Here is a 26,724-nt window from a genome sequence, read left to right as displayed (position 1 = left end):
TTGGTTCCAAGTGGGTAGCCCCTTAAGAATGCAGAAGTGTATAATCCATACTTGCTGGTTTTCTTTCTCTAATTTACTGTGTAGCGAACTAACAGTGTAATGGCAATATCGTGATTTTCAAACATTTGCATGCGAGTGGTTTCTGTAATGGCATCCAAGCTTTCCTCTTGCCTCTATCGAGCGGGTTGACGACACGCAATCCAAAACAATAAGCAGCCGAAGCCGATGTAATTTATTAACAAAAAAGTATTGACTTAAATAGTCTCAAAATAACAAATCTTCAAACAATATTTGGGCGATATGCTTTCCTATATAAACTAAACTATACTTTGTGTGCAGTTAAATTTGCAACACTAATCTCTGTCTGCAATTTGCGGTCGAAAAGCTGTTCCGCCCCCCGTCTCATCAGGTCTCCGAGCACGCCGGCTGTCCTCAATCACCTCACTTAAATACACACCGGAAGGTACAAGGGAACAGATCATATTTACGATATAAAATTAACAATCATTTCATCAAAACATATTCACCATGGCAATATAAATCATTTTCCATCATTAAATCATTTATCAAATTATGACTCGAAATAATAACTTTGTGGCTCTAACATACCGGCCCCTAATTGTTGACGCAGTAGCAAAACAATTAATACATTATAATAGAGCCAAAAAACAAGCAGTTACTCAAAATGTAACTGTCATCAATACACAATCATTGTCATAGTTCATAGTCCAATGGTTGTGTTTGCTGTGTTTGCATGAGTTCAAGAGGAAAGAGGGGGGTGTGTGTGTGTGTGTGTGAGATACTGGGTGTCAGAGGTTACTAGCACATGACACCTTGTGTTCAATCAACTGCTTCCAGAAGCAGGCGGAGCTTGTCAATTGGTCGCTGTAAGGTGCTACTCTTGGTTTTCACCACGACACTTGGGACAAGCCCTTTGGACCCTGACGGTGTCTTTATCACCCGGCCCAGTTGCCAGGAATGTCTTGGTGCTGTGTTATCCACGACGACGACGAGATCATTAGGGCGAAGGTTCCGTTTGGGGTTGTGCCATTTGACTCGCTGTTGCATGACTGGGAGATATTCTCTTCTCCATCTCCTCCAGAAGAGATCTGCCAGGTATTGGGCCTGTCTCCATCTCCTCCGTGAGTACAAGTCCTCCTTGTGAAAGAGTCCAGGTGGCATCATCGGTTTTGTCTTTAGCAGCATGAGGCGTTCGAGATCGTTTGGGTCACTTGAGACTGTAGTCAATGGTCTGTCCTTCATGATGCTCTCAACTTCGCACAACGCTGTCTGTAGAGTCTCATCATCCAATCTCTGTTCTTTTAGGACGGAACACAGCATCTTTTTTACAGGTCTGATGAGCCTCTCCCAAACTCCACCATGGTGGGCTCCATATGGCGGATTAAAAGTCCATTTGACTCCGTCCCCGAGTAATGCATTTTGAATCTTGTGTTGATTCAGGTCTTGAAGAGCAGCTCTCAGCTCTTTCTGTGCTCCCACAAACTGTGTGCGGTTGTCGGTCCTGATGCTTGTCACCTGCCCTCGGCGACATATGAATCTGTGCAAAGCATTGATGCAGGAGTCAGTGTCCAATGAGCTTGAAACTTCCAGATGTATGGCACGACTCACAAGGCAGGTGAAGATCACTCCCCAACGTTTTACATTTGCTCTGCCTCGTCTAACCTCCAGGGGTCCAAAGAGGTCGATACCAACATGAGAAAAGGGTGGTAGATCTGGAGACGCCCGATCCTCTGGGAGGTCAGCCATTTTCTGCTCTCCAACTGTGGCTAGCATTCTTCGGCAGAAAACACAGGCTCTGATTATCTTTCTGGCTGCCGAGTTAGCACGAGGCAACCAGAATCCTTGATTCAGTCTTGAGAGCATGTGGCTTCTCCCCGAGTGTCCAATCTGCTGATGGACGTGGCTGAGGATCAGTCTGGATACAGTAGAGTCTCTGGGCAGGATAATGGGGTTCTTCAGATCCATTGGCATTGCTGATTTGCTTATTCGTCCTCCCACTCTTAGCATGCCGTCAACTAAGATTGGGTCCAGCTTCCTGATAGAGCTGCTTGCTCTTACTTGCCTTCCCTTCTCCAAAAGTGCAAGTTCCTGAGAGAAGTGACGTCTTTGCTCAGAGTGAATTATTGACCTTTCAGCTTCTCTAATGTCCTCCACAGACAGATGCTGTGATCCAAATGTCAACTTTAGCTTGTTCATTTTGTCCTTTAAGGATTTCAAAAGAGTCCAATCTGGGGCAAGGTCAGCCTTTGCAGATTTCCTTCTTTGATTTAGCAGAAGAAGAATTCCCCTTAATTTAGGTATCCAAGCAACCCCTCTCTGCAGTCTGCTCCATGATGAGTAATACTCAAACAGTTGGTTTCGTGGACACTCAAACTGTTAACTGCTACGTCCTTTCTAGCCTCTGGCTCCTCTGATGGAATGAGGCCCAGGTTCTTAGGTGTTTTTGGCCAATATTCCTTTTCCTTTTCCAGATACTTAGGTCCTGTTATCCACCTTGATGTCTTTAGAAAGTCTTCTACGTGCAGCCCACGGGATGCGTCGTCGACAGGGTTGTCTATGGAGCTCACATGCCTCCACTGCTTCTCCTGAGACAGGTCCTTGATCACTGAAACTCTGTTTGCCACAAATGTGTGATATCCTTTAGTCTGGCTGCTGATGTATCCGAGGACAGAGGTGCCATCTGTCCAGAAGGTTGAGTCACTTTAAGCTCCCTTTTCAACATCCTGTCCACCTTTACTGCAAGTGTTGCTGCAGTAAGCTCCAATCTGGGAATAGTGATCTGCTTGAGTGGAGTCACTCTGGATTTCCCCAAAATAAATGAAACATGGACCCTTCCCAAACTGTTTCTAAAGCGGAGACAGCTGGTGGTGCCGTAACCTTTTTCGCTTGCGTCACAGAAGTGATGAAGCTCTGCAGTCCTGATTGGTCCAAAGTCCTCAGGTTTCATACACCTGTCCACTTGAAATCTGCTAAGCTGTTCTAACTCTGTGATCCCTTTCTGCCATTGTTTTGAGTATTCTTCTGGGATGGTTTCATCCCACCCACACTTGATCCTGCATAGCTCCTGGAGGATCTGCCTGGCTTTGAGGATAAATGGGGAGAGGAATCCTAACGGGTCGTAGATGGAACTGACTGTAGAGAGGATCCCTCTCTGGGAAGAGCTCTGTTTTTGATATTGACTTTGAATATGAAGGAGTCTTTCTCTGTATCCCATTTTATTCCAAGTGCTCATTCAGTTGGCAGGTTTTCCATGTCAAAGTCCAGATCCTTGAATAGCTTTGCTCTGTGTGCTCAGGTATACTTGCAAGCACTTCACGGTTGTTACAGACCCATTTGGTCAATGAGAAACCTCCTTTGGCGCATGCGTCTCTGATGAGCTTAATAGCTTGTTCAACTGTGGCCACTGATTTGAGGCAATCATCAACGTAAACGTTGGAATTGATTGTTTCAGTTACCTCTTCGTCGTACTTGAAGCTGTTGTCTTCTGCCACTTGTCTGAGAGCATAGTTAGCAATGCTAGGTGAGGACACAGCGCCAAAGAGGTGGACCTTCATTCTATATGCCTCCAATGAATTTTCAGTGTCTCCATCTGGCCACCACAGAAACCTAAGGAAGTCTTTGTGCTCTCTCTGGACTTGCACTTGATAGAACATTGCCTCGATGTCCCCCATGAAAGCAATTTGTTCTTGGCGGAATCTAAGCAGAACTCAATGAGAGTGTTCGCCAGGTCTGGACCTTGGAGAAGTTCCTTGTTAAGAGATGAGCCTTTGCATGATGCAGTGCAGTCAAACACAACTCTAAGTTTGCGCTTTTGTTGATGGTAAACACCGTGGTGAGGTATGTAGCATATCTGTCCATCATTCCTGTTAAGCTGTTCTGGTGGCACTCTCTCTGCATAACCCTTTTTAACACATCCTCCATGAATGTTTTGTATTCCATGGCATATTCTGCATCCCTCTTAAACCTCTTTAGGAGATTTAGAGTACGTTGTTTTACCATTTCGTAGTTGTCAGGCATAACTATGTCCTTTTTTCGAAAAGGCAAGGGTAGGTGATAGTGTCCATCCTTGAGTTCTACGGAGCTTGATGCTATCTCCATGAACCTTTTGTCTTCCCCTGACATTTCCTTCTTCTCTTCATAATCTTTTTCCGAGAAGTCCTGATTGTATTGTGTGATGAGGAGATCCTTCAGGTTGGCTACTGATATTCTGTTGACCATTGTGACCACAGGTCCGGATTCCACAGCAGTACAAGCGTTGAGTGGTCCATTCACCACCCGTCCAAACACTGTCCTGACTGCATATGGTCCATTTCCTTGACTTCTTATTATGTCCCAAGGTTCCATTGCCTTAGGAACATCAACTCCTATTAGAAGCTCTATGTCAGCATCAATTTCTTTCAGCTGTTTGTCACTTAGATAAGACCATCTTTCCAGATCCTTTTGGGTAGGTACATTTTCTTTTGAGACAGGAATCTTACTCTGTGTGTACACCTGAGGTAGGTCAAGGTAAGTACTGCCATCTAAATGTCCTATCTCCAATCCTTTGAGTTCGTAACTCTGTACAAGTCGTTCCTGACCCATTGTTCGTAGAACGACTGTCGTTTTTCGTGCTTTGGGATCCAGCTGTCTCATTAGATTCTCTGTGCAGAATGACGCTGAACTGCCGGGATCAAGAAAAGCATAGGTTGAGATAAACTTATCTCCTTTGTGAACCTTGACTCGAACAGGCACTATGGCTAGGGCACAATCCCTACCGGCCCCAGTGGCTTCACCAGCCGAGACAGTGCACTGTTGACCCAAGCTCCTTTTGTTTCAGTAGGGGGAGGCTTTTGTAGAAGTGGAATGTCAATGTGAAGTATTGTTGGGTGACTCTTTTGACACGTTTGACATGTCAGCCTTTTCCTACAGTTCCTGCTCATATGACCCCTCATCAAACATCCAAAACAATAACCATTTATCTTCAGAAAGTCAACCTTTTCCTTGTGTGGATGATGTTTGAACTGATGGCAATCAGCCAGCACGTGCTTGCCTTTACAAAAGTAGCACAAAGAGGCAGGACTGCCCCCTTGTGGCTGTTTGAAGGTGCCACGCTGCTCTGTGTTTGACGGTGCAGCGCTGCTCTCCTGATCACATGCTGCTGCGATGAGGTGTTCTGTGGCTCATGGGTTGGCTCCTAGTGGCCATCCTTGGGCTAGAGATGTGGCGATCCTGTATATCCTGTTTAGAGTTCTAGGTGCGGCCCCGATTAATTTATTCCGGTAAATTACTCTGACCTCACTAATTGACCCGACCGAAGTTACTGAGTCTATGTAAGTTTACTGCTTGGCTCAGATCCACCAAACGTCAGCAAGATCTCACCTCTATTAACTCCCCGAAGAACCAGGTTCAATTAACTGCTGTTTCAATTCAGACAACTCTTTTTAATCTGTTTAAGCGATCCCGAAGGATTTTGGTATCAGTAAATGGGGTGTGTTCCTACCTAAACATGTGTGTGTGGCAGGGTGCAATCTTACCTTTGAAGCAGGAGAGGAGAGCACAGGTGTCCTTTAAGTTGTCCCAGTCCAAAAGGTGGGATCAGTTTATTTGAAGAAAAATAGGTCCAAACTAATACAGGGTTTTTACCTTCTCTCTTTACAACATTATAATTATACTAAACAACACACAGAAATGATGCTGTGATCATGTTCACATATGAAACTTTAATTCACAGTCTTACATTTATTACCAAAATGTTTCCCTTTACCTGCCCAATTCAGTTGTGACATTTTCTCATAAAAAGACCGGTGTAATAAAAGCCCATTCAAAATCCCGCAGTGATTCGGAGGGATTTCCTCACGTAGGCAGGTTTCACTAAACACTCAAAATCCCCTTCATTCCATGCAGCAATCACTCAGCATTCCAACCAAGAAATTCAAGAGATATTCACCAAGTTTGAGAGAACCTTACCGAGAGCTATTAACCCAGCTCTCAAAGACAGAGCCTACCGGGAGAGAGTATACCAGGGGTTCCCCCCCCTCTCCCTGACGAAATCCAAAAAAGCCAGTCTTTTTATGCTCAAAAAACCGGATAGAAAACCCACAAACACCTCCTCTATACCCAACCAACATATTCTATTGGCTCTGGCATAAGACACACCTTCCCAAGTTTGTGTAAAACAAAACATGACCAGACATATTCTATGACTATGACATAACCACCCTTTTGAGGCCTCAAATGTGTTTCTGCTTAAGTCCGGAGCCCCCCTCCCTGCTGTGAGAGGAGAGGGAAGAACCTGCCCACTCTCTTATCAGAGAGTAAGGCATAAATCATAGGCCTTACACTCAACTAAACAAACCACTTTGTTTTGTTTATGCTGTAAATATAGAAAAACCTAAAATATGAAGCATTTTCATTGTGGGTTATACAAGAATATAATTGATTATATTTCATTATAACTAACTTTCGTTTTAAGTATTCAACATACTATGAAGCTGTCAACACCCTCTTTTGAAAACGCAAAGTTATCAAACAGCAACAACTAAAATTGTAAGCATACATACATATTCAAAAACCATCAAGAAGCATTCTCATTATGGGTTATACAAGAATATGATTGATCATATATGATTTATAATTAACTGTCGTTTTAAGTATTTACTTCATACTATGAAGTTCTCAACAATCCCCAAATAATGGGTCCAGGAGTATTTTAGCTTGTTTTTCCATAAGCTCCACAAGGTCACGAAATCTAGCTCTCTCCTTTGTTCTCTGTAATACATCATAAGCCACTGTCCGCCATTTTTCTCGCAGTTTGTAAGGGAGTTTAGATATTATTGATCTTAGATTGGAAGGAATATCTAGTTCCTCCATGTACTTTAAATCTTGCATAGCATTGCATCATCCTCTTAAATACATTGCATATGCCTGGAGCGCTTTGCCGTCATCCGGTCTAATTGATGTCCAGTTCATTGCCTTTTCCAAATAAGCGCTGGTTACTTTGATCTCGTCCCCAAAGTGCTCCTTTAACAGCTGTCTGGCTTCTGTGTAACCTCTTTGGGTATCCATATGCAGGCAGCTGCGAACGAGATCTTTGGGCTGGCCGGAAGTGTACTGGTCGAGAAAGTAGAGCCTGTCATGACTGCTAGCTGTTTTATCCCCAATAAGGTGTTTGAAAGCTCGCATAAAGGACTGATGTTCAAGTGGATCACCATCGAACACTTTTATCTCCATTGTTGGTTACAAGGTAAGTTTCTGCTGCGTAATGATGAGGTCAGCAATATCTCTCTATCTCTGTATAACAGTGTCGAGGTTATCATGGGTTTTATTGCGTTGGGTGGAGCTATGCATTGTGGGCATTTTGAAAGGTCTAAACTGTGTTGTGGGTTGCTGAGGGCTGCGAAGATTAATGACAGTCCTCTGAAGTGGTGTTTTAGGCACTGCACCCAATGGCATGAACTCCATGGCTGAGCTTTCAGGATCCAAAGTGTCTGTGCTTTTTTCTTTGCTCTCCTCCAGATAAGCATTCATTCCATCCTCCGTTTTTTCCTCCACGTCAATGCTTTGCAGAACCTTTATTTTAGCAGCAGATGCTGCAATTTCTGTGTCCAGTTCCATTTGTTCCAGTTCAGCTTTCAGTGTTGCTTGTTGTAATAGCAGTGCATGTGTGTCCGTTAACCCAGCTGCTCTGGCTAGCAAGCAGCCTTTCAGCAGACGCTCTTCTACATGCTGAGGAGACTGAAGAGGTTTTTGAGCTCCTTGACTTGTGTGAAACATTAGAGATGCTGTCATGGGGATGAATCTTTGATTGTGCAATTTTTTCTCTTTTCCACACATCCACATCTTTCATACAATATTCAAAACGTGTCATTTTTGGCTCAAACCAGTCCACATGATCCTCCTGGCTCTCTTCCTCTGATCAAAGCTGCTGTACGGATTCATGAACACTGCACAAGTCATTTATATTTAGTTTGAACATTTCCAAAGCTTCATTCACATGTTCCACATTCCCATCCTCCACAAGCAAGGCCTTCATTTCGTTATGATTTCCTTTTAGACTTTCACAGGTCCGACATTCCATTCAATGCGTATACGCATTTATTCCATTTATTTACTCACGACCGGCCCAGTCTGTCCGCTCCGGCGTGTCCCTCTTTTCCGGTGATCCAAACGGTGTGTGTCTCTTCCTTACGGAGTTTTTTGACTTGATGTAATGGCATCCAAGCTTTCCTCTTGCCTCTATCGAGCGGGTTGACGACAAGCAATCCAAAACAATAAGCAGCCGAAGGTTTTCAGTCAAAAAACATGTAATTTATTAACAAAAAAGTATTGACTTAAATAGTCTCAAAATAACAAATCTTCAAACAATATTTGGGCGATATGCTTTCCTATATAAACTAAACTATACTTTGTGTGCAGTTAAATTTGCAACACTAATCTCTGTCTGCAATTTGGGGTCAAAAAGCTGTTCCGCCCCCCGTCTCATCAGGTCTCCGAGCACGCCGGCTGTCCTCAATCACCTCACTTAAATACACACCGGAAGGTACAAGGGAACGGATCATATTTACGATATAAAATTAACAATCATTTCATCAAAACATATTCACCATGGCAATATAAATCATTTTCCATCATTAAATCATTTATCAAATTATGACTCGAAATAATAACTTTGTGGCTCTAACAGTTTCACTTTTGTGTATGCGTCGTGTCAGTGCTGTCTTAGTGATGTATTACGACAGTAGGCTATTACAACTGTCAGCACAAATGGACTGAACATGTCAGGGATGAATGGATGGCTGATAAAGATCTACAATAGCTTTCTGTTGTAAAATCCAAATGTTTGTGTTACAGGGTTTGTCCCATATAAATGTCACGTGAGAAGAAAACAGTTTTGCATTTGGAACTAAAAATCTACTGGGCTGGATCCAAGAACCGCAAACTTTATTTGCAGTGTTATGAAACTGAGGAGGGATTGACATGAACAATAACAGTTCATGGCGAGTACGGTGAAGAGAAGGAGCAGTAGAGCTGATTACCCAGGTGTACAAAGACGTATTATATACGTTTCCTCCATAGTTTTAATGAAAACTGAGCTGACCGTTCGGAACAGCAGCACAAGCCCTTTTTCTGTTGTTATTTTGATACTGGTGTAATCAATAAATATAATTGTCATATCAGATTATCACAAGTAAGATCAAAGTGAAACATATACAGGTAAAGTACGCCAGTAGAGAACTCCAATTGCCACAACAAGGCTGGACATCTTGTTATTGATTTGTCAGACTGCCTTTGGTGGCTTTGCTAACATCTTCCATCAAATATGAGAGAAACTTATGTGCTATAATGTCAAACATTGTACTTCAACTGAACCAGAATATACATTTTTGGGGAAACATGCATCTGGGGACTTTAGTTCTGCGACAGTCAGGCACTGAATTACTACTTTAAACCTGCAGCTGTCATTAGCAAACGGTAGGATTAACGCTGGTGGACCACAAGTGGCGTCCCACTCCAGAACTAGAACAGAACTAATTTCAGTGGAAAAGGGGTGTGAGTGCCCTGACAGTTTGTCTATTGAATTGATTCTTTGTGCATGTATTTGAGTATCTTGTGCTAGCAGCATTTAGCATCATTTGTGTTTCCTGCAGCTCTACAAGGACCAGCGGAGGAGCAGTGAGAACGTTTCCCATAAGTCCTCAGACAGTGATGTCAGTGACGTGTCAGCCATCTCTCGAACCAGCAGTGCCTCTCGCATCAGTAGCACCAGCTACATGTCCATCCAGTCAGAGAGACCGCGGGGACGCTTCAGGTGCGCACACCTTCTCACTCACCAGGGACCTGTGTCTGAAAAGAGACTTTATCTGATAGACAATATGCTGGCAAGGCTATGGGACAACTTATTACTGATGGCTGCTCAAACAAATGAGCTTTCTCTTCTTTCTTATAACTTTCTCTCTGAAAGACACGCCCAAACACACGCTTCTCCTCCAAGTTAAGTCGCTAGCGCTTTTCTAAAAAGTTGAGATATTTTCAACTCGGAGCAGCTGCTGTTTAAAGGCAGACATTTTCTCGAGCCAATTTCATCCGACAGCTCACTCACTCAGAAAAAGGCACACAGGCCCTTAGATTCTAACTTTTCTTTTTGTGTGGTCTTGCTTCTGTTAACTTTAATTAATTCACATCAAATTCACTTATTTTTGGGTGACCTTTAATGACCAGCAGGGCCATGCGGGCAACGGGCCGCCACATGATGAAGAGCACCAGCGTGAGCGGAGAGATCTACGGCATGGACCACGCCGACGGCAGCCAATCAGACACGGCGCTCGGGAGCCTTGGGAGCGGGCTCAAGAAGCGGCGCTCGAGCCTCAGCCAACGTGTTGTCGACATCCTGCCATCGAGACGCAGCCGCAGCACCTCACAGCTCAGCCAGACAGGTGAGAGCACTTAGACTAATGCCTGCACAAACAAATAACATACAATAAAAGATATTGTACAGCAGAAACAGGTCAACGTTATCCTGCCTAGCATAAACTACATTACACCACCGACTGTTTACCCCTTTACGGGTATGCAGGAGTGCTTGAAATTCGCTCAAATATTTTTTTTAAACCTGCCATAATTCCCAAACCCTACACTCCTTGGACATATTCTTTCATGAAAAACGTAGGAAAACCTCTCCTAGGTTGGAAAATAAAAAAATGTAAGCAAAATAATTAAACAAAATGCCTCTTGAGGGCATGAAGTGACAAAAACGTTCAACATGTCTCCATTAAGGCCCATTGTAAATACAGCCTGCTCTTTCCTCACAGCAGCAGCCGCACACCTTTAGTTAATCTGCCAAAAAGGCCACATTATTGACCCAAAAGTACACAAAAAGCACACTTCAGACGCTCGTCAGGATCCTGAGACGCTTCACGCGTTGACCTTTCACCGATATCTGCTACGGTTCTTCAACAAAACGTTCAAATGTAAGAGATTTATCTCTCATTCAGAACAATGGAAAGGCTCTCCTCTGACTGATTACTGCACATCACCATGGAAACCTTTAATCTCTGGGCTCACACAGGTGTTATGATTATTAGTTATGATTAGGTGCTCAGCACAGAAACAAACACTGACAAACACACTGGACTTTAACAGACGGTCTCAGTCTATTCTTTTCTGTCTGATGGAGACTTCATACAGACTTCAACATGTTCCACATATTTTATACATTATTAGTGACGTATGGTTTTAGTCGAAAGGTTTGCAGTCCAAATATTCTGCTGCTTTCCCAAGCCTTTTTACTTTCTTTTCTCTTCTTAATACAAATTCATCCACTACTACTTACATCTGATATTTAACTCCTTCAGCCTATTTTCAGCTGCAGAACCCATTCAACTATTACATTATTCAGCTATTTCAGGACATCAAGGCTATACATGTTGTTGTTTATACCTTTTTAAAACATTTTCTTTTAAATATTAAGCTTCTTCACTATTTTTCCTCCTCTTCCAGTTTAACATTTCACTTTCAAGTTTTCAACAAAGTCATTGCAATGCATTTGAGCTGTAACAATTTGATTCAAATCATTTCACTTTTCTGCATTTCTCCGCTAAGTTCAGCAACACACTGACTTGGTCTCTGTAGCTAAAAGCAGCTACCATTCAGCTCGTAACACATTCAGCTTTTTCTGCATATTCAGCTAAATTCAGCCACACATGTTCACAGTTTACAGCATTCGCACGCATTTTCTGCAGGAAATGCATTTTCTGGTTAACCATTTATATTTCACAATTTTTCTCGTCAACCCTTGTCAAAAGTATTGTTGAAAGTCTAAAACAGATATCCTACGGCAGTCATTTAGTTTGTTCTCTTTGATCTGCTCAGTGACCAGCAGATCGACTGTGATTGTATGGGACGCGTCCTCATGTCTTACTTTGTAAATATGTTCTTGAAAAAAAGAGCATTACTATCAGTGCAAACCCCCTGAATAAATAAATGTTTACAATTTATAAAAAAAAAAAAATGAAAAAAAAAATGAAATAAAAGCCTATATATGTTGCACACTTGGACACAAAAGTGCGTGCATAACTTTAAAATACATTCCATTTACTTTGTTCGTTCAGTAAATCACAAACACAGCACCGCATACTGTCAGTTAGGTCTTGTACCTCTTCTGAGTCTCACCTATATGACCCCTGAGCTGGCCCTGTCCCTGTGTGAGCTTTGCTTGACCTACTAAATATAAAAGTTGGCATTGTACATGAACATATCAGAAATTACCGGTCAATTCAATACAACAAATGTGAGGAAAACAAGTGATTTTGCAATATAATACAGTTAAATGTCCGTTGACATTGCACTGATAGGCAGTATATTACTGTGGGTCCCACACATAGAGCTGTCACATGTTAACTTGTATCACTGATTGCCTCAAGAGTTGCCTTTGATAAACAAATGCATCAATGAATGCATTTCTAATATCAAAACACACATTTACATACTGTGAAAAGAAATACACATTAACAAGTTACTAACACTGTGACACATTTACATCTTTGTACCACTGTTGCTGTTGTTTCTGATGTTGTTTATTGGCTTTGTTGTTGTGTGTGTTATTTCAGAGGCAGCGGGTAAGACGGTGGAAAGACAGAAAGGTAAAGCAATAGTCAGACAGTCAGTCAGTCAGACAGACAGACAGACAGACAGACAGACACAGGTTTAACATGCATTGGTAGTTCATGAGCGATAAGCATGGTAGTGTATTATGTAGCAGGATTAGGTGTAGTACGTAGGAGCTGTTAAATGTGACTTCCCTGATTTCATGAATTTAATACAGGCAAGTACGGAAGAGGATTAGTGTTAAATGTGAAAAACTGACTTTCATCTTGGAGCTCTGATATTAAAGTCAGAATGTTCTCAATTCTCAGATTTAAGTCAGAATTTCTTTGGGGGAAAAAAACGAAATTCTGAGATTTATTTCAGAATAAAAGAATAAAAAGACTTGCGGATTAAAATTCGAATTCTCAGAATAAAGTCATCGTTCTCGCTTTAATCTCAGAATTCTGAGAAAAAAGCCAGAATTCTCAGATGATAGTCAGAGTTCTTGGAAAGAAACATTTGAATTCTCAGAATAAAATCTGAATTTGTAGAAAAAAGTTTAGAATTCTCAGATAAAATTAAGATGTCGGAAAAAAAGTCATATGTAGCAGCTGTTAAATTTGACTTCACTGATGTTTATTTAGAAATCAGTTAAGATAGCATCACAATGCACTTTTAAAAGTGTTTGGGGACCCAGATGCAGACAAAGAGCGAGAATGATAGAATACAATTGGGAGGGATGAAACCCTCTGTCATAGTCACATATGCAGAGCACACAGTGACATGTGTGCTCTGCTTTGAACCCATCCAAGTACCAGGAGTCTAGTACCAGGAGCAGTGGGCAGCTATTGTACAGCGCCTGGGGAGCAATGGGAGTGAGGGGGAAGGGGGATGTCCGGTGCCTTGCTCAAGGGCACCACGGCAGGGCAGGAGGTGAACCGGGACCTCCATATTTAGGTCTGTTCGGGGGACTTGAACCGGCGACCCTACAGCTCCCAGTCCAAGTCTCTTTTATTATCAAAAATAGACATTTAACATCTCATCACAACTACATAAAGCATTGCTCATAATACACACGTTCAATACTTCATACCACTAGCTTAAAGGTAGTGTGCCTTAAGTTTCCCGTTCAAAGTTGAAGCACAATGCTCCCTCCTCCTCCATCTCAACTAGCCTGCTGCCATCCACAAAATCCTCGCAACATGTGTCCTTGTCCACATGTATTAGCACACGGTTAATGTCCCTTTTTACTGTCCTCTTCACTATATGCCACACCTCTGACATTTTACCCTCCAAATGGGCAATGTTCCTCCTTATTTGGACCGCACGCCTTGCATGGCTCAGAACATAATTTAAAAGATTCACATTGCATTCATCCTTCTTCTCAATCACTCCAAACAGCCACAGCTCCTTCCAGTCCATTTCTCTCACATACCGTTCATTCCAACATCTGCCAATTAACTCTTTCATCCTTCCAAAAAAAACACCAAGCTCTTTACATTCAACAAACTCATGCAAACACGTTTCAACCTGATCCTTACACACATCACACTCTCTCCCAACAGTTGCATCAACATGACTAATGATCAGGTTGTTAAACACCATCTAAATGATCACATTCAATACTGTTCCACTTAATGTTCACATTCTCCCACGTTCTCCTGCCAGTCATACCGTTCACAACACTCATCCACACCTTCTCTGATGCAGGTCTTCTAATCACATCCCCTTTTAACCATTTATACATCTTTTTTGTTTTCACATTTTCAATTTTTCCATTGCCATCCTCTTTCCCCACATATAAACCAACCACACTCTCCTTTCCTTTAACTCTCATTCTCAATCATTGTTAACCATTCACTCGGCATTCCTTCTTTGATTTCTCCCATCATTCGTTCAGCTGTCCCTAAATACATTACTCCATCTATTTCCCTAACCTCATCCACTATCACCTGTGCCCTCATAAAGCCTGGTACATACTCTAAAACTACATCCTTGACCCTCCTAATCCCTGCTCTCCACATTGGCAGATTGAACAAGGAACACTGCTCATGAGTGATCCTGGGGTTTAGGAAGATCGGCTGCTCCCACACCTGCTGCACGTTCACACACCTGCTGCACGTTCACACACCTGCTGCACGTTCACACACCTGCTGCACGTTCACACACCTGCTGCACGTTCACACACCTGCTGCACGTTCACACACCTGCTGCACGTTCACACACCTGCTGCACGTTCACACACCTGCTGCACGTTCACACACCTGCTGCACGTTCACACACCTGCTGCACGTTCCTACACCTGCTGCACGTTCCTACACCTGCTGCACGTTCACACACCTGCTGCACGTTCCTACACCTGCTGCACGTTCACACACCTGCTGCACGTTCACACACCTGCTGCACGTTCACACACCTGCTGCACGTTCACACACCTGCTGCACGTTCACACACCTGCTGCACGTTCACACACCTGCTGCACGTTCACACACCTGCTGCACGTTCACACACCTGCTGCACGTTCACACACCTGCTGCACGTTCACACACCTGCTGCACGTTCACACACTCATACCTGACATACTTCAAAAACTCGCCCCATGCACTCATCACCTCCCTTTGATAAGCACTCATAGCATTCAACATCCCCTTTTTCAGCACCATAAAAATAGCACTATCACCACATCCTCCACATTTATTTATTTTTTCTTTTAAGAACATTTTCCATATCTGGTCCTCCTTATTTCCAATGTAGCGAACCATCATTTTAATTCTAATTGCGTTTATTTTCCTTTAACCCTCCATCCCTACACTCATTTTCTAACACGTCTCTAGCTATCTTTACCCCCCTCCCACCCCATATAAACTCACTAACTATCTTATCTATTTCATTCACTACACTATCCGGCACATCTAAAACTGTCATTATATAAAGTGCCCTACTCATAATTAACCCATTCACTACAACTATCTTCCCCCTCAACTTAAGCCCCCTCATCTTCCAAAACCTCAACGTCTTCACTAAACCATTCACTAACTCTACATACTGTCTGTCCCTACCCTCCACATCTTTCATTCCCAAATTGATCCCCAACACGCAAGGGGCTCGGCTGACAGCGCATATAGCATTGCTGAGAGAGGGCATCCTTGCCGGACAGACCTCCCTAGCTTAAACACATTGGTTACCACCCCATTAATCTTAACGCAACTGACTGCACTACTATAAATCCTCCTTACCCACCCTATTCATCTTTTCCCAAACCCTGCCTTCTCTAACACTCTATACAAGAAACCATGACTAACCCTATCAAAAGCTTTATTTAAATCTAAACTAACTACTATCCCACCCTTACCCTCCTTCATACTACTAATAGTGTCACAAATATCTCTCCCTGGAATACTATACGCCTGTGTGTTCCCCACTACTGATTTTATAACCCTCTTAATTCTATTTGCTAACACCCGCACCTTATAATCCGTGTTTAACATTTTAATACTTCTCCGTATTTCCTTTCTTAAACAATATACTAATTATCCCTGTAGATATGCCGGCCGGCAATTCGTCCCTCTCCTCCAAGCTCTTGTACAGTTTCAGGAGTATTGGTGCCAACCCCTCCCTAAACTCTACATAGAGTTCAGACGTCAGACCATCTATCCCTGGACTCTTACTCCTACCCAACCCTGCTATAGCTAACTCTATCTCCCCTAATCCTATCTCCCCCTCGCACATGTCCCTACCTTCATCACTCAACCTAGCTTCCATACTATCTATCACCTGTTCTAAGCTCTCCCTATCAATCTCCTCAGCCTCAAATAACTCCCTATAACATTCCTCAACTCTCTCAGCAATCCCTACAAAATCTGATATTATTTCTCCTCCCTTTCCTTCAACCCTCTCTATATTATTCTTTCTCTGCTTTACTTTCTCTAGCGCCAAAAAAAAACCCTGTACTCTTCTCTCCCTCAACTGCATACCTAGCCCTACTTCTTATTATAGCACCTCGACACTTCCTCTTCTCTATCTCCCCCAACTCATCCTTCAACCGACTATACTCATCTAGATCTCTCCCTATTTCTATATCTACCTTTTTAGCTTCCAACTTTAACTCTTCCCTAACCCTTTTCTCTTTCTCCCTTTCTATTTTATTCCTATTTTTACAACAACCTATACTTATCCCTTTTATTTCATTTTTAAACCCCTCCCAACACACTCCCACATCCTCACCATTCAAACCTCCCCTTTTTACCATACATTCTCTCACTTTAACCTGATATCCATTATCCTTCAGCAGACAGGCCTTTAAGCACCACACTCCCCCCCTTCCTGTTCTCACTGTTCCAATGCAGAAACTCAATATGTTATGATCACTCATGGCAGTATCCCTATATTCAATTCCGCCAATTTTCTCCCCTAAATTACTCCACACTAAATCTATTCTACTCTGTTTTAATATCCCTCCCACCACTTGATTCCTAGAAAGCACCCGCTCCCTACTATTCCTTTCCTTCCAACAGCCCATTTGTCCCCATTATTGTTTTGAGTGCACCACGTGATGAATCACTATTACATTGCATTTAGCTGACGCTTTTATCCAAAGCGACTTACAATAAGTACATTCGACCAGGAAGACACAACCTTGAGGAAAACAGAATCATATAAGTACATCAGGTTTCATAGAGCCAATCATTCAAGTGCTGCTCAACTGGCTTTAGATAAGACAGTCCTTTATTAGTATATAAGTGCTCTGTTAACAGTTCTTTGTTAGTAATTCTATCGCTCGAAGTGGAGTCGAAAGAGATGAGTTTTCAGTCTGCGCCGGAAGGTGTGTAAGCTATCTGCTGTCCTGATGTCAATGGGGAGCTCATTCCACCATCTTGGAGCCAGGATAGCAAACCCACGTGTTTTTGCTGATGGGAACTTGGGTCCCCCTCGCAGCGAGGGTGCAGCGAGTCGTTTGGTTGATGCAGAGCGTAGAGCACGCGCTGGGGTGTACGGTTTAACCATGTCCTGGATGTAGGAAGGGCCAGATCCATTCGCAGCATGGTACGCAAGTACCAGTGTCTTGAAGTGAATTCTAGCAGTTACCGGAAGCCAGTGGAGAGAGCGGAGGAGCGGAGTGGTGTGGGAAAATTACTTATTAACTTATTAAACTTATTAAAACCCATATTCACAGACACATCCAGCTTCGAACACCACACATTGAAATCACCAACAATCATACATTTATCCTTCAACCCTTCAAAAGACTCCCTCCTCCTCCTCGTCTCATTCGGTGCATAAACGTTTACTAAATGAAATGTTTCCCCCATACATTCAAACATTATCCCAACCATTCTCCCAACACCATCATCCTCACCTTTCCTTATATTCGTTACCACCCCTGTTTTAATTAATATTGCCACCCCTCTAGCCCCCACACTCCCATTATGTACATACATTTCTCCCCTCCATTCTTTCCTCACATCCTCCACACACCTTTCATCCCAATGTGTCTCTTGCAAGCAGATAGTGTCTGAGTCACATATCATTGAGGCCTGCTCTCTCCTGTCCTTGGACCTCAGCCCATTTCCATTGAAAGAGGAAATTGTCACCATTACAAGTGTTATGAAAGTTATTATTGTTTTCATTCTATTTATTTTTTGTCCGAACACTTTGCAACTTCTCCTGTCACTTTCACCCGTCTTTTCTCCACCGCCTTCTCCTTATCAGCTTTCCTCTTTGCATTCAGCCTGCTGGATTCTCTCCTCATCCCTCTTCTCTTTAACCCAGCTTTCACCTCGCCAAAGATCTTCTCCTCTATGGGTCCTATCATCTTCACCTCCTCGTCGTCTCCTCCCTCCTCCATGTCCGACACAACCGAGCTGACCTCCATTCCCTCAGCCGTCTGTCCTCCGCCTCCTTCTCCTTCTCTCCTCCTCTCCTCCCACCGACAGCTCCTCCTCCAGCCTCAGGATCAGGTTCACCTTCAACGTCCGCTTCAGCCTCGGTATCAGTTTCTGCCCCCAGAATAACATCCACCACAGCCTCTACTTCAGTCTCAGCCAAACCTTCACCACTCCTCGCAGTCTGTCCATCATCCGCAGCAGCCGGAACAGCAGCAGTATTGGCTCTGCTACTACACATCTTTCCTTCGTCTGCTTTCCCCTTCTTCCTCCCTCCGTCTCCTCCACCATCCATGGCAGCCGCGTCAGCTGCTCTCTTTGCAGCAGCCGCCACAAACACCGCGGCGACAGCAGCCACAGCTTCCTCGTTTATCCTGCTCCCAGCCTTATCACGTATATCCTCTTCTTCACTCTCTTCCTGACTTCCACCCTCCTCTTCCTCCATTCCATTCTCCGCTGTGTTTTCCGCCTGGGCACTTTCTCTCCCCCTGGCTCCGCTCGCCCCCTCCTCCCTCCTCCCGAGCATAGTGTCCCTGCTTGGCACATTTATGGCATCTAAACTCCGGGCATTCTTTGTATAAATGCCCTGGCCGTATGCACATCCTGCAGACCGGTACCTGCTTGTCGTGGATCACCCTGAAGTATTCCGGCCCCTCTAGAGTCTCGAACCGTGTGGAGTACGGAAGTGACCGCACTTCCTTATTGAATTCCACTCTCAGAAACCTCGTCCCATCAACCACATCAGTGCCAGGCCACATTCTTCTCTTTATTGCCGAGACAGGCAGAACCCCCCACATTGCCGATCTGCCTTTAATTGTAGTGTCCAATATATACGAAGGTATATGTAGGAATGACACCGTGAGTTCTTTTGCCATGCAGTCTCTGCCCCGCACCAAAGCCCCATTGATTCTTATTCCATCCAACAGTTTATTTTTTCCTTTTTCTTCAGCCATTGTCCCTTCATATAGCCCATCTCCTTTAACCCGACGTCCCATCACAACCCCACATTCTTTCTTAACTCCTTTTAGCAGATCCATCACAGTTACCACTGCTTTCCCACTCTCCACCGCCAGCTCCTTTTTATATTTCTCCTCCTCCTCCACAATCAACTCAAACTCCTCTCTCACCTCCTTTTGTTTTCCTACTCCTGTTTTTTCATTTTGTCCATTCGCATTTTCGTTGTCATTGTCCTTTCCTTTTTCATTCACAGATGTCCCGTCCTTCTCCGCACTCTGCTGTAATGAGTCAATGTCCGTGATCCGTGACGCAGTTGATAAATCCATTCCCGTTTTCTTTGCCAGTTTATCCATCCCGAAAAAACACGCAGGTCGGGGGAAACCCCCAGCCAGCAAGGCTGTTTGGGGGGGAAACCCCCAGCCAGCAAGGCTGTTTGGGGGGGAAACCCCCAGCCAGCAAGGCTGTTTGGGGGGGAAACCCCCAGCCAGCAAGGCTGTTTGGGGGGGAAACCCCCAGCCAGCAAGGCTGTTTGGGGGGGAAACCCCCAGCCAGCAAGGCTGTTTGGGGGGACTCAGAACAAAACAAAAACACAACTATAAGTTTGACGAAACAAAAGAGATCCACAAAACAAACAATTCACTTCTTTCCTCCGGAGACCAAAGTCACGCACGTCCTCTCACAGTCCAAGCCCCGCCCCCTACTGACTGAGCCACTGCCGGATATAGAGAGTTGTAGAATAGCTCTGAGAGACCTCCTTCCTTTCTCCACCCTCTTCTGTCACCACGGTGTTCAGATCTTTAAGAAGCCTGATATCAAGATCATTTAATCAAAATTCAAAACTGTTGCAGCACACATGTCATATTTGCCTTTACATTTGTATCACTTAACAAACCAAAAATAACTCGCTTTGAAACACTGATTTTCTTTTTGACTTGGCTATGTTTTCATGATAAAAAATAGGCTCCTAAGAAGATCTGAACTCCCTCTTTGAATACCAATTTTCACTGTAAGATTTCTTTAGTTTTTCCTTTTCCATCCCTGCGAAACACTAAGATTGGGGTAGTGACTAAGCCACGTTATCTTCCTGAAGTGACCTCACCACCTAAATGATATTCCCTCCTATTTTAAAATTACTTTTAACACAAAAAGGTTTTGTAGCTTTCGTCTAAATGGTATTTATCCATCACTTTGAAATGTTGGTGAGGTCACCATGGGGTATTTATTTGCATGGGATGCATATTGATGCTTATAGTTATCAAGCATGGCAGACACTACCTAGAATTGATAATTAAAGAATGACGAAGATGAAAATAAGTATACTATTGCAGATCTTTTGTGTTCTGTATGCAGGTGCAATAGGTCTGACCTGAGATGCCTTAAAACAGCCTTTCATAACATGTCACAAGCAAAGTCTCATTGTTTGACACCTCTTTCTGCCTCAAAAGCTCCAGCAGGTAAAAAGGTGGGTAAGGGCGCCAGCAGCAGCATCCAGAGGAGCGTGGAGACAGGCATGGCGGTGGAGTACCCGCGGGGGGGGTCCACCATGAACCGGCAGGCCAGCAGAGAGTCCACTGACGGCAGCATGAACAGCTACAGCTCCGAGGGGAAGTACGTACACAGAGCGCATGTTTTCAGGACTGTATTAAAGCACAACGTGTCTGAGATGGTGTATTTCCCGAGGGGGCTGGTATGAAAACATATTAGAAAGGTTATTGTGAAAGCACAAGAAAAGGAAAAGGAACTTGAGAAAAGAAAGAAAAGTTAAGGATTTAAGGGAACTGTTTTTGAGATCTCAGAATAGTAACGTTACTCTCAGGACTCTGATTCAGAACGATGACATTTCTTTCAGAATGCTTACTATTATTTCACAATACATTTTTTTTTCAGAATTCTACTTTTTTCTTAAACTTTTTTTTGTATAATTCTGAATTGAATCTAGGCGAAGGTTTTTTTTCTCAAAATGTCCGCTATTACTGTATGCAGTATTCTGATCTCAGAATGATTACTGCTTTTAAGGAATTTAACCTTTTTTTCAAAATGCTGACTTTATTCTCCGGATACTGACTTCTAAGAATTCCGTGTGTAATCTCAAAATCCTGACTTTTCTTAGAATTCTGACTTTATTCTAAGCAATCAGACTTTTTGCTAGTATTTGATTTTCTTTCTCAGAATAGTGCCTTTAATCTAAGAATTCCGACTTTTTTTACTTGTGACTTTTCTCAGAATTCCTACTTTAATAGTAGGAGTGTTGTTGCAGTGCTTTTGCATTGGAGCTCTGTCTTTGGTGCCATTATGGTACATTCAAAGAGGATATTATCATAATGTCTTGGAGAGTATTATTCACAAATAGCTTGTTTGAAGCAGAACCACTGCACACCCGAGTAGCCCAAAACGGAACTAAAACGGAACTAGATTCAGTGGAAAACGGGTATTATGGTGCAGGTTCTGAGTGACGAATTGTTGATTCATTTGTGTCTGTGCGTGTGTCAGTCTGATATTCTCAGGTATGCGGTTGGGGGCCGACAGTCAGTTCAGTGACTTCCTGGACGGGTTAGGCCCCGGTCAGCTGGTGGGCCGACAAACACTGGCCACGCCTGCCATGGGTGAGTGACAGCTCAAATCTATGGACTCAGAACAGTCTCATAATACACACATGCACACAGAAGGATCCACACTTGTGTTTTTCAATGCACACACAAATGTGTTTTGTTTCATATACATGTAAATAAAATCCAAATACAGAAAAAAGTTTTCCATATGTATTTTTGATCCTCACATATTTGTTTTCCGTTTAAAGCCTCTGCACCTGCAAACACAAGCCGCTTCCTGTGCACGGATCGCTGTGCATTCGTGGGTGGGTTTTTTGAGACTCCCCTGACGGTCAGCCGATTCGTACTTGTAATTGTTTCTATCTATATCCAATCAGATGTCTCCTTCATTCTAAGCCAATCACATGAGCGCGCCCCCACGAGGGTATGATTTATTGCGTTCATGACACTTCATATGCACATTTTGCGCTGTCCGGTCAGCTCGCTAAACAGAGGGCGGAGCTTCAGGTGATTATGCAGAGCTGCGTGTCTCCGTCAGACTCAGCAGCTGATCTGATCTCTCTCTCTTGCGTCCGGTTACACTTCACTCGCGTTTATGTCCATATCGATCAGATCCAGCTCTCCTGATCGGCCTTTATAGAGAGCACCGATCAAACTATTAAGAGTGAATATCGGCCGATAATGACCGGCGGGGCTCCCCCCCGTTGACAGTTCACTGTCTAGCACTGGCTTCGTAGTGCACTGATCGATTAGGCTAAGCTAACCTGTAGCTGCTCCCTCCACACAGAAGACATAAATAAAGCAGCTGTGTTCGCCACACAGGAAACACACATTTAAACGGCTTTGCCTGCCATTTTTGTGCACAAGCATTCATCAATGGTTCGGAAAGTGGCGCTGTACCTTAATAATATAAAAGATTGTATTTGCGTGCATTTCCTGTTCGGAAAGTGGCAATGTGCTGAGAGTGGAGGTGTCCTGAGATTAGCGCCTGCAGGCAGGCTCCATGGACCTGTCAGCTCCAGACTGCGCAAAATAAGTACATGAAGCGCTACGTCATGAACGCAAGAAATCTACCCTTTTGGGGGCGCGCTCATGTGATTGGCTTAGAATTGAGGAGACATCTGATTGGCTATAGATAGAAAAAATTACAAGTACGAATCGGCTGACCGTCAGGGGAGTCTCAAAAAACCCACACACGAATGCACAGCTACCCGTGCACAGGAGGCGGTTTGTGTTTGCAGGTTCAGAGGATTTAAACGGAAAACAAATATGTGAGGATCAAAACTACATTATGTAAAACTTTTTTCTGTATTTGGATTTTATTTACATGCATATGAAACGGAACACATTTGTGTGTGCATTGAAAAACACAAGTGTGGATCCTTCTGTGTGCATGTGTGTATTATGAGACTGTTCTGAGCCCATACAAATCCACTGCTAACTCCATAGCCTGCATTTCTCTACTTGCAATACGAAAACTATCAGGTTCTGTTTTACATGGCAAATGTGTGCATGTGAACAGGTGATGTTCAGATCGGTCTGATGGATAAGAAAGGCCAGCTGGAGGTCGAGGTGATCAGGGCACGAGGCCTTACCTCCAAAGCAGGCTCCAAATCCCTCCCAGGTAACACACACACACACACCCAGGTAACACACACACACACACACACACACACACACACACACACACACACACACACACACACACACACACACACACACACATAAATACAGCACATCTGCCTCATGTCTGATATCACAACCGAACAAGTCTTCTTCCTCTCTAATTCTTCCTCATCACATCACCCTTTTTCACCTCCCCCACACCTTAATCATCCAATTCGTCCTCCCTATTTCTCTCTTCTTGCTTCCTTTAAACCTTCTCCCTCCGTCCACAGCTCCCTATGTCAAGGTTTACCTGCTGGATAATGGAACTTGTAAAGCCAAAAAGAAAACTAAGATTGCACGAAAGACCCTGGAGCCGCTCTACCAGCAGCACTTGCTCTTTGAGGAGAGTCCCCAGGGCAGGGTGCTTCAGGTAACCGTGTGTGTGTGTGTGTGTGTGTGTGTGTGTGTGTGTGTGTGTGTGTGTGTGTGTGTGTGTGTGTGTGTGTGTGTGTGTGTGTGTGTGTGTGTGTGTGTGTGTGTGTGTGTGTGTGTGTTTGTGTGTGTGTGGTTCTTTTTTTTACTATAAAAATGGACCTGGCCTTCGTTTGACTTACTTCAGATGGACGTGGACTTGTCTTTAAAGAAGTTAAACTTATTTTACTTGACTAACTTTTCAGTTAGGTGAGACCTTTCTCAAATGACCTCAGGTTGGACTTGTTTTTGAAAGACTTTTGATTTGACTAGAAATAGAAAAAACACAATTGAAACTTGAACCGGCCCTATCTCAAAAAACGTTACCTTTTTCTCATTATATGAGACCTATTTTGAAATTGTCTCAGTTGACACGAAAATGAGAAATAGGGGGCCGAGTGTTGCCTCCTCTAGCACACAAATACAATCTCAATTTTAAAACATTATCCGGAAGGTTTACTTTTTACCAAAAGACAAACCATAACACCGACCATGTCTTGTCTTGTCTCAAAACATTTCCGATTTGGACCCATTGGAAATGGACTCGGACTTTTGAATATCACTTTGAAACTATTGTCCATTCGCCGGGTCTAAACCTATTTTAATAGTCATTTTTATGCATCAAGTTTTGCTCAAATGTTGCTTTGAATTGACCTCATCCCTACCGTTCTCTGTTCCAGGTGATAGTTTGGGGAGACTATGGACGAATGGACCACAAATGTTTTATGGGTGTAGCACAGATCCTATTGGAGGAGCTGGACCTCTCCAGCACGGTGATCAGCTGGTACAAACTGTTTCCGCCGTCCTCATTGGTGGACCCTACATTAGCTCCGCTCAACCGGCTGGCATCTCAGACGTCATTGGACATCTCAGGACCGCCACCGGGCGTTCGGTCCTAGTGACCGAGTGGTGAACCCCCCACCCCCCAAATATCCCTTCAATGACAAAAATAATGGACCAGAACTAAGCAGAGGGGCGAGGACACGCCCCCACAAGCCCCTCGGTCCTCCAATGAGAGGCCAGACGGAGCAACAGGGAATGAGAGCGAGAACGAGCGAGAGGGAGAGACAGAACTGGCCAATCAAAGCTGGAGTCTGACAATCACGTCTCACACCTTCCCTCTTCCTCCTCCTCCTCTGTTTTTGTTTTCAAAGCTTTCTTCGTTGTCCTCCTCTGAGCTGCAGCAGTGGAAGTTTTTGTTCAACGTTCACTTTCTTTTTCCTCCTTACTTTCTCGTGCAGAGCAGACAAATGGTCCACCTAATAGCCCCATAGCCAATCAGAGTAGAGATTGCAGCTAGGCCCCAGGAATGAGGGGTGTAAACAATGTTTCGGTGTTAATGAGTAGCAAATGTTGGCGGTTTCATTCGGCTGTCTCCGCCGGTGTTCTCGTGGTAACGGTCGTAAATGAGCATGGTTCGGTAACCTGTTTAGATGAAGGGAGCCTGCACATATATAAAAGATATGAAAGAGATAAATGAAAGCAAGCACAAGACAAGCTTGACTTCTTTATTCGGACAGAATAAAACGGTTTTGCTCTTCGTCTAAACGGTAAATTAAATAGAGGCCAAATTTGTATTTTTTTATTTTTCAGTCTTTGTTTCAGAATGGTACCATGAGGTGCAGACGCCCTGTGTGTGTGTGTGTGTGTGTGTGTGTGTGTGTGTGTGTGTGTGTGTGTGTGTGTGTGTGTGTGTGTGTGTGTGTGTGTGTGTGTGTGTGTGTGTGTGTGTGTGTGTGTGTGTGTGTGTGTGTGGTTTTGCGAGCGATGGTGCGACAGTAAACGTCAGGTCACATTCGCACCCTTATGCCCGTCCCTGAACTCCGACCCCCACCCCCGGGCCTCCTCACCTCTCAACCCCCCCCCCCCCCCCGTAGGAGGGAGCAGCATGACCCGGCCCCAAGCTGCATGCATGTTTATTTTACGTTCCCCGTTTGTTTCGTTCTATTCGTTTAGTTTCTCTACTTTTTTGTAAAATAGAAGACGAGACAAATCAACGAGACGATGCTCCAAAAAACAAAAACAGAAAAAAAGAAGACTAGACTATGTGTGTTAGTTCCACATAATTTTAGGCCAGCTTGTATGTTGCATGTTCTTGTACAGTTTGCTCGTACTGAATATGAATACAAACCGAGAAAAAGCCAAGCCATCCCGCCCCTTTAGGAGCGGACCAATATTAGGGGGGGGATCAAACTCCGCCCAGGCCACGCCTCCCACTCTGGGTCTTCAGATATCCTTGTGAGGAAGTGTTCGACAAAAAACCCCTCTTAGTTCCGGTTTTTCTTTGGACCCTTTTGAACAACAGTGCTGTTCTGTAGTACTGAGCATACCGGACCCCCCGGCGTATCTGAGGGTGTTGGTGTTCAAACTGTAGTTTAACACTGTCGGGGCTAGAGACACAGATAGAGAATGTGTGTATAACAGCTAAATGTATATGAAGTATAACTATGACAGAAATGATAAAGATATAGATATATGAATACAAAAAGAGTGTACACCCGTCACATGCACACCTTGTACATAACAAACCAGGATGAGCGGCTTTACCTTGAGTTCCGAACAAAACACACGGCTGACACACAAACATTCCTGGTCTGTTGGAAGGGAATTTGCGTCCTGTGGATGTGCTCGAGCTGCTGAGCGGCACTGAGCCACAAAGAGGCGCTAATAGGCCT

At 43.8% G+C, this 26,724-nt stretch overlaps 1 protein-coding gene and 1 long non-coding RNA gene across 2 annotated transcripts in view; one reads left to right on the top strand and one right to left on the bottom strand.

The window, feature by feature from the left end:
• The window catches only part of rims1a (regulating synaptic membrane exocytosis 1a), a 145,767-nt gene extending 119,875 nt beyond the window's left edge, over window positions 1-25,892 (top strand). The window contains exons 24-31 of the mRNA XM_071205706.1: window positions 9,648-9,808; window positions 10,222-10,433; window positions 12,606-12,638; window positions 20,867-21,029; window positions 21,912-22,024; window positions 23,493-23,594; window positions 23,869-24,008; window positions 24,730-25,892. Coding sequence (XP_071061807.1) covers window positions 9,648-9,808; window positions 10,222-10,433; window positions 12,606-12,638; window positions 20,867-21,029; window positions 21,912-22,024; window positions 23,493-23,594; window positions 23,869-24,008; window positions 24,730-24,948 — 1,143 coding nt within the window. The 3' untranslated portion in view covers window positions 24,949-25,892. The remainder of the gene's footprint in view (window positions 1-9,647; window positions 9,809-10,221; window positions 10,434-12,605; window positions 12,639-20,866; window positions 21,030-21,911; window positions 22,025-23,492; window positions 23,595-23,868; window positions 24,009-24,729) is intronic.
• The window catches only part of LOC139435228 (uncharacterized), a 203,112-nt gene that overhangs the window by 151,548 nt on the left and 24,840 nt on the right, over window positions 1-26,724 (bottom strand). The window lies entirely within an intron of this gene.

Source organism: Pseudochaenichthys georgianus, chromosome 15, assembly GCF_902827115.2.
Source record: "Pseudochaenichthys georgianus chromosome 15, fPseGeo1.2, whole genome shotgun sequence".
In the NCBI taxonomy this organism is placed as follows: domain Eukaryota; kingdom Metazoa; phylum Chordata; class Actinopteri; order Perciformes; family Channichthyidae; genus Pseudochaenichthys; species Pseudochaenichthys georgianus.
This window is presented reverse-complemented; position numbering and strand designations above follow the sequence as displayed.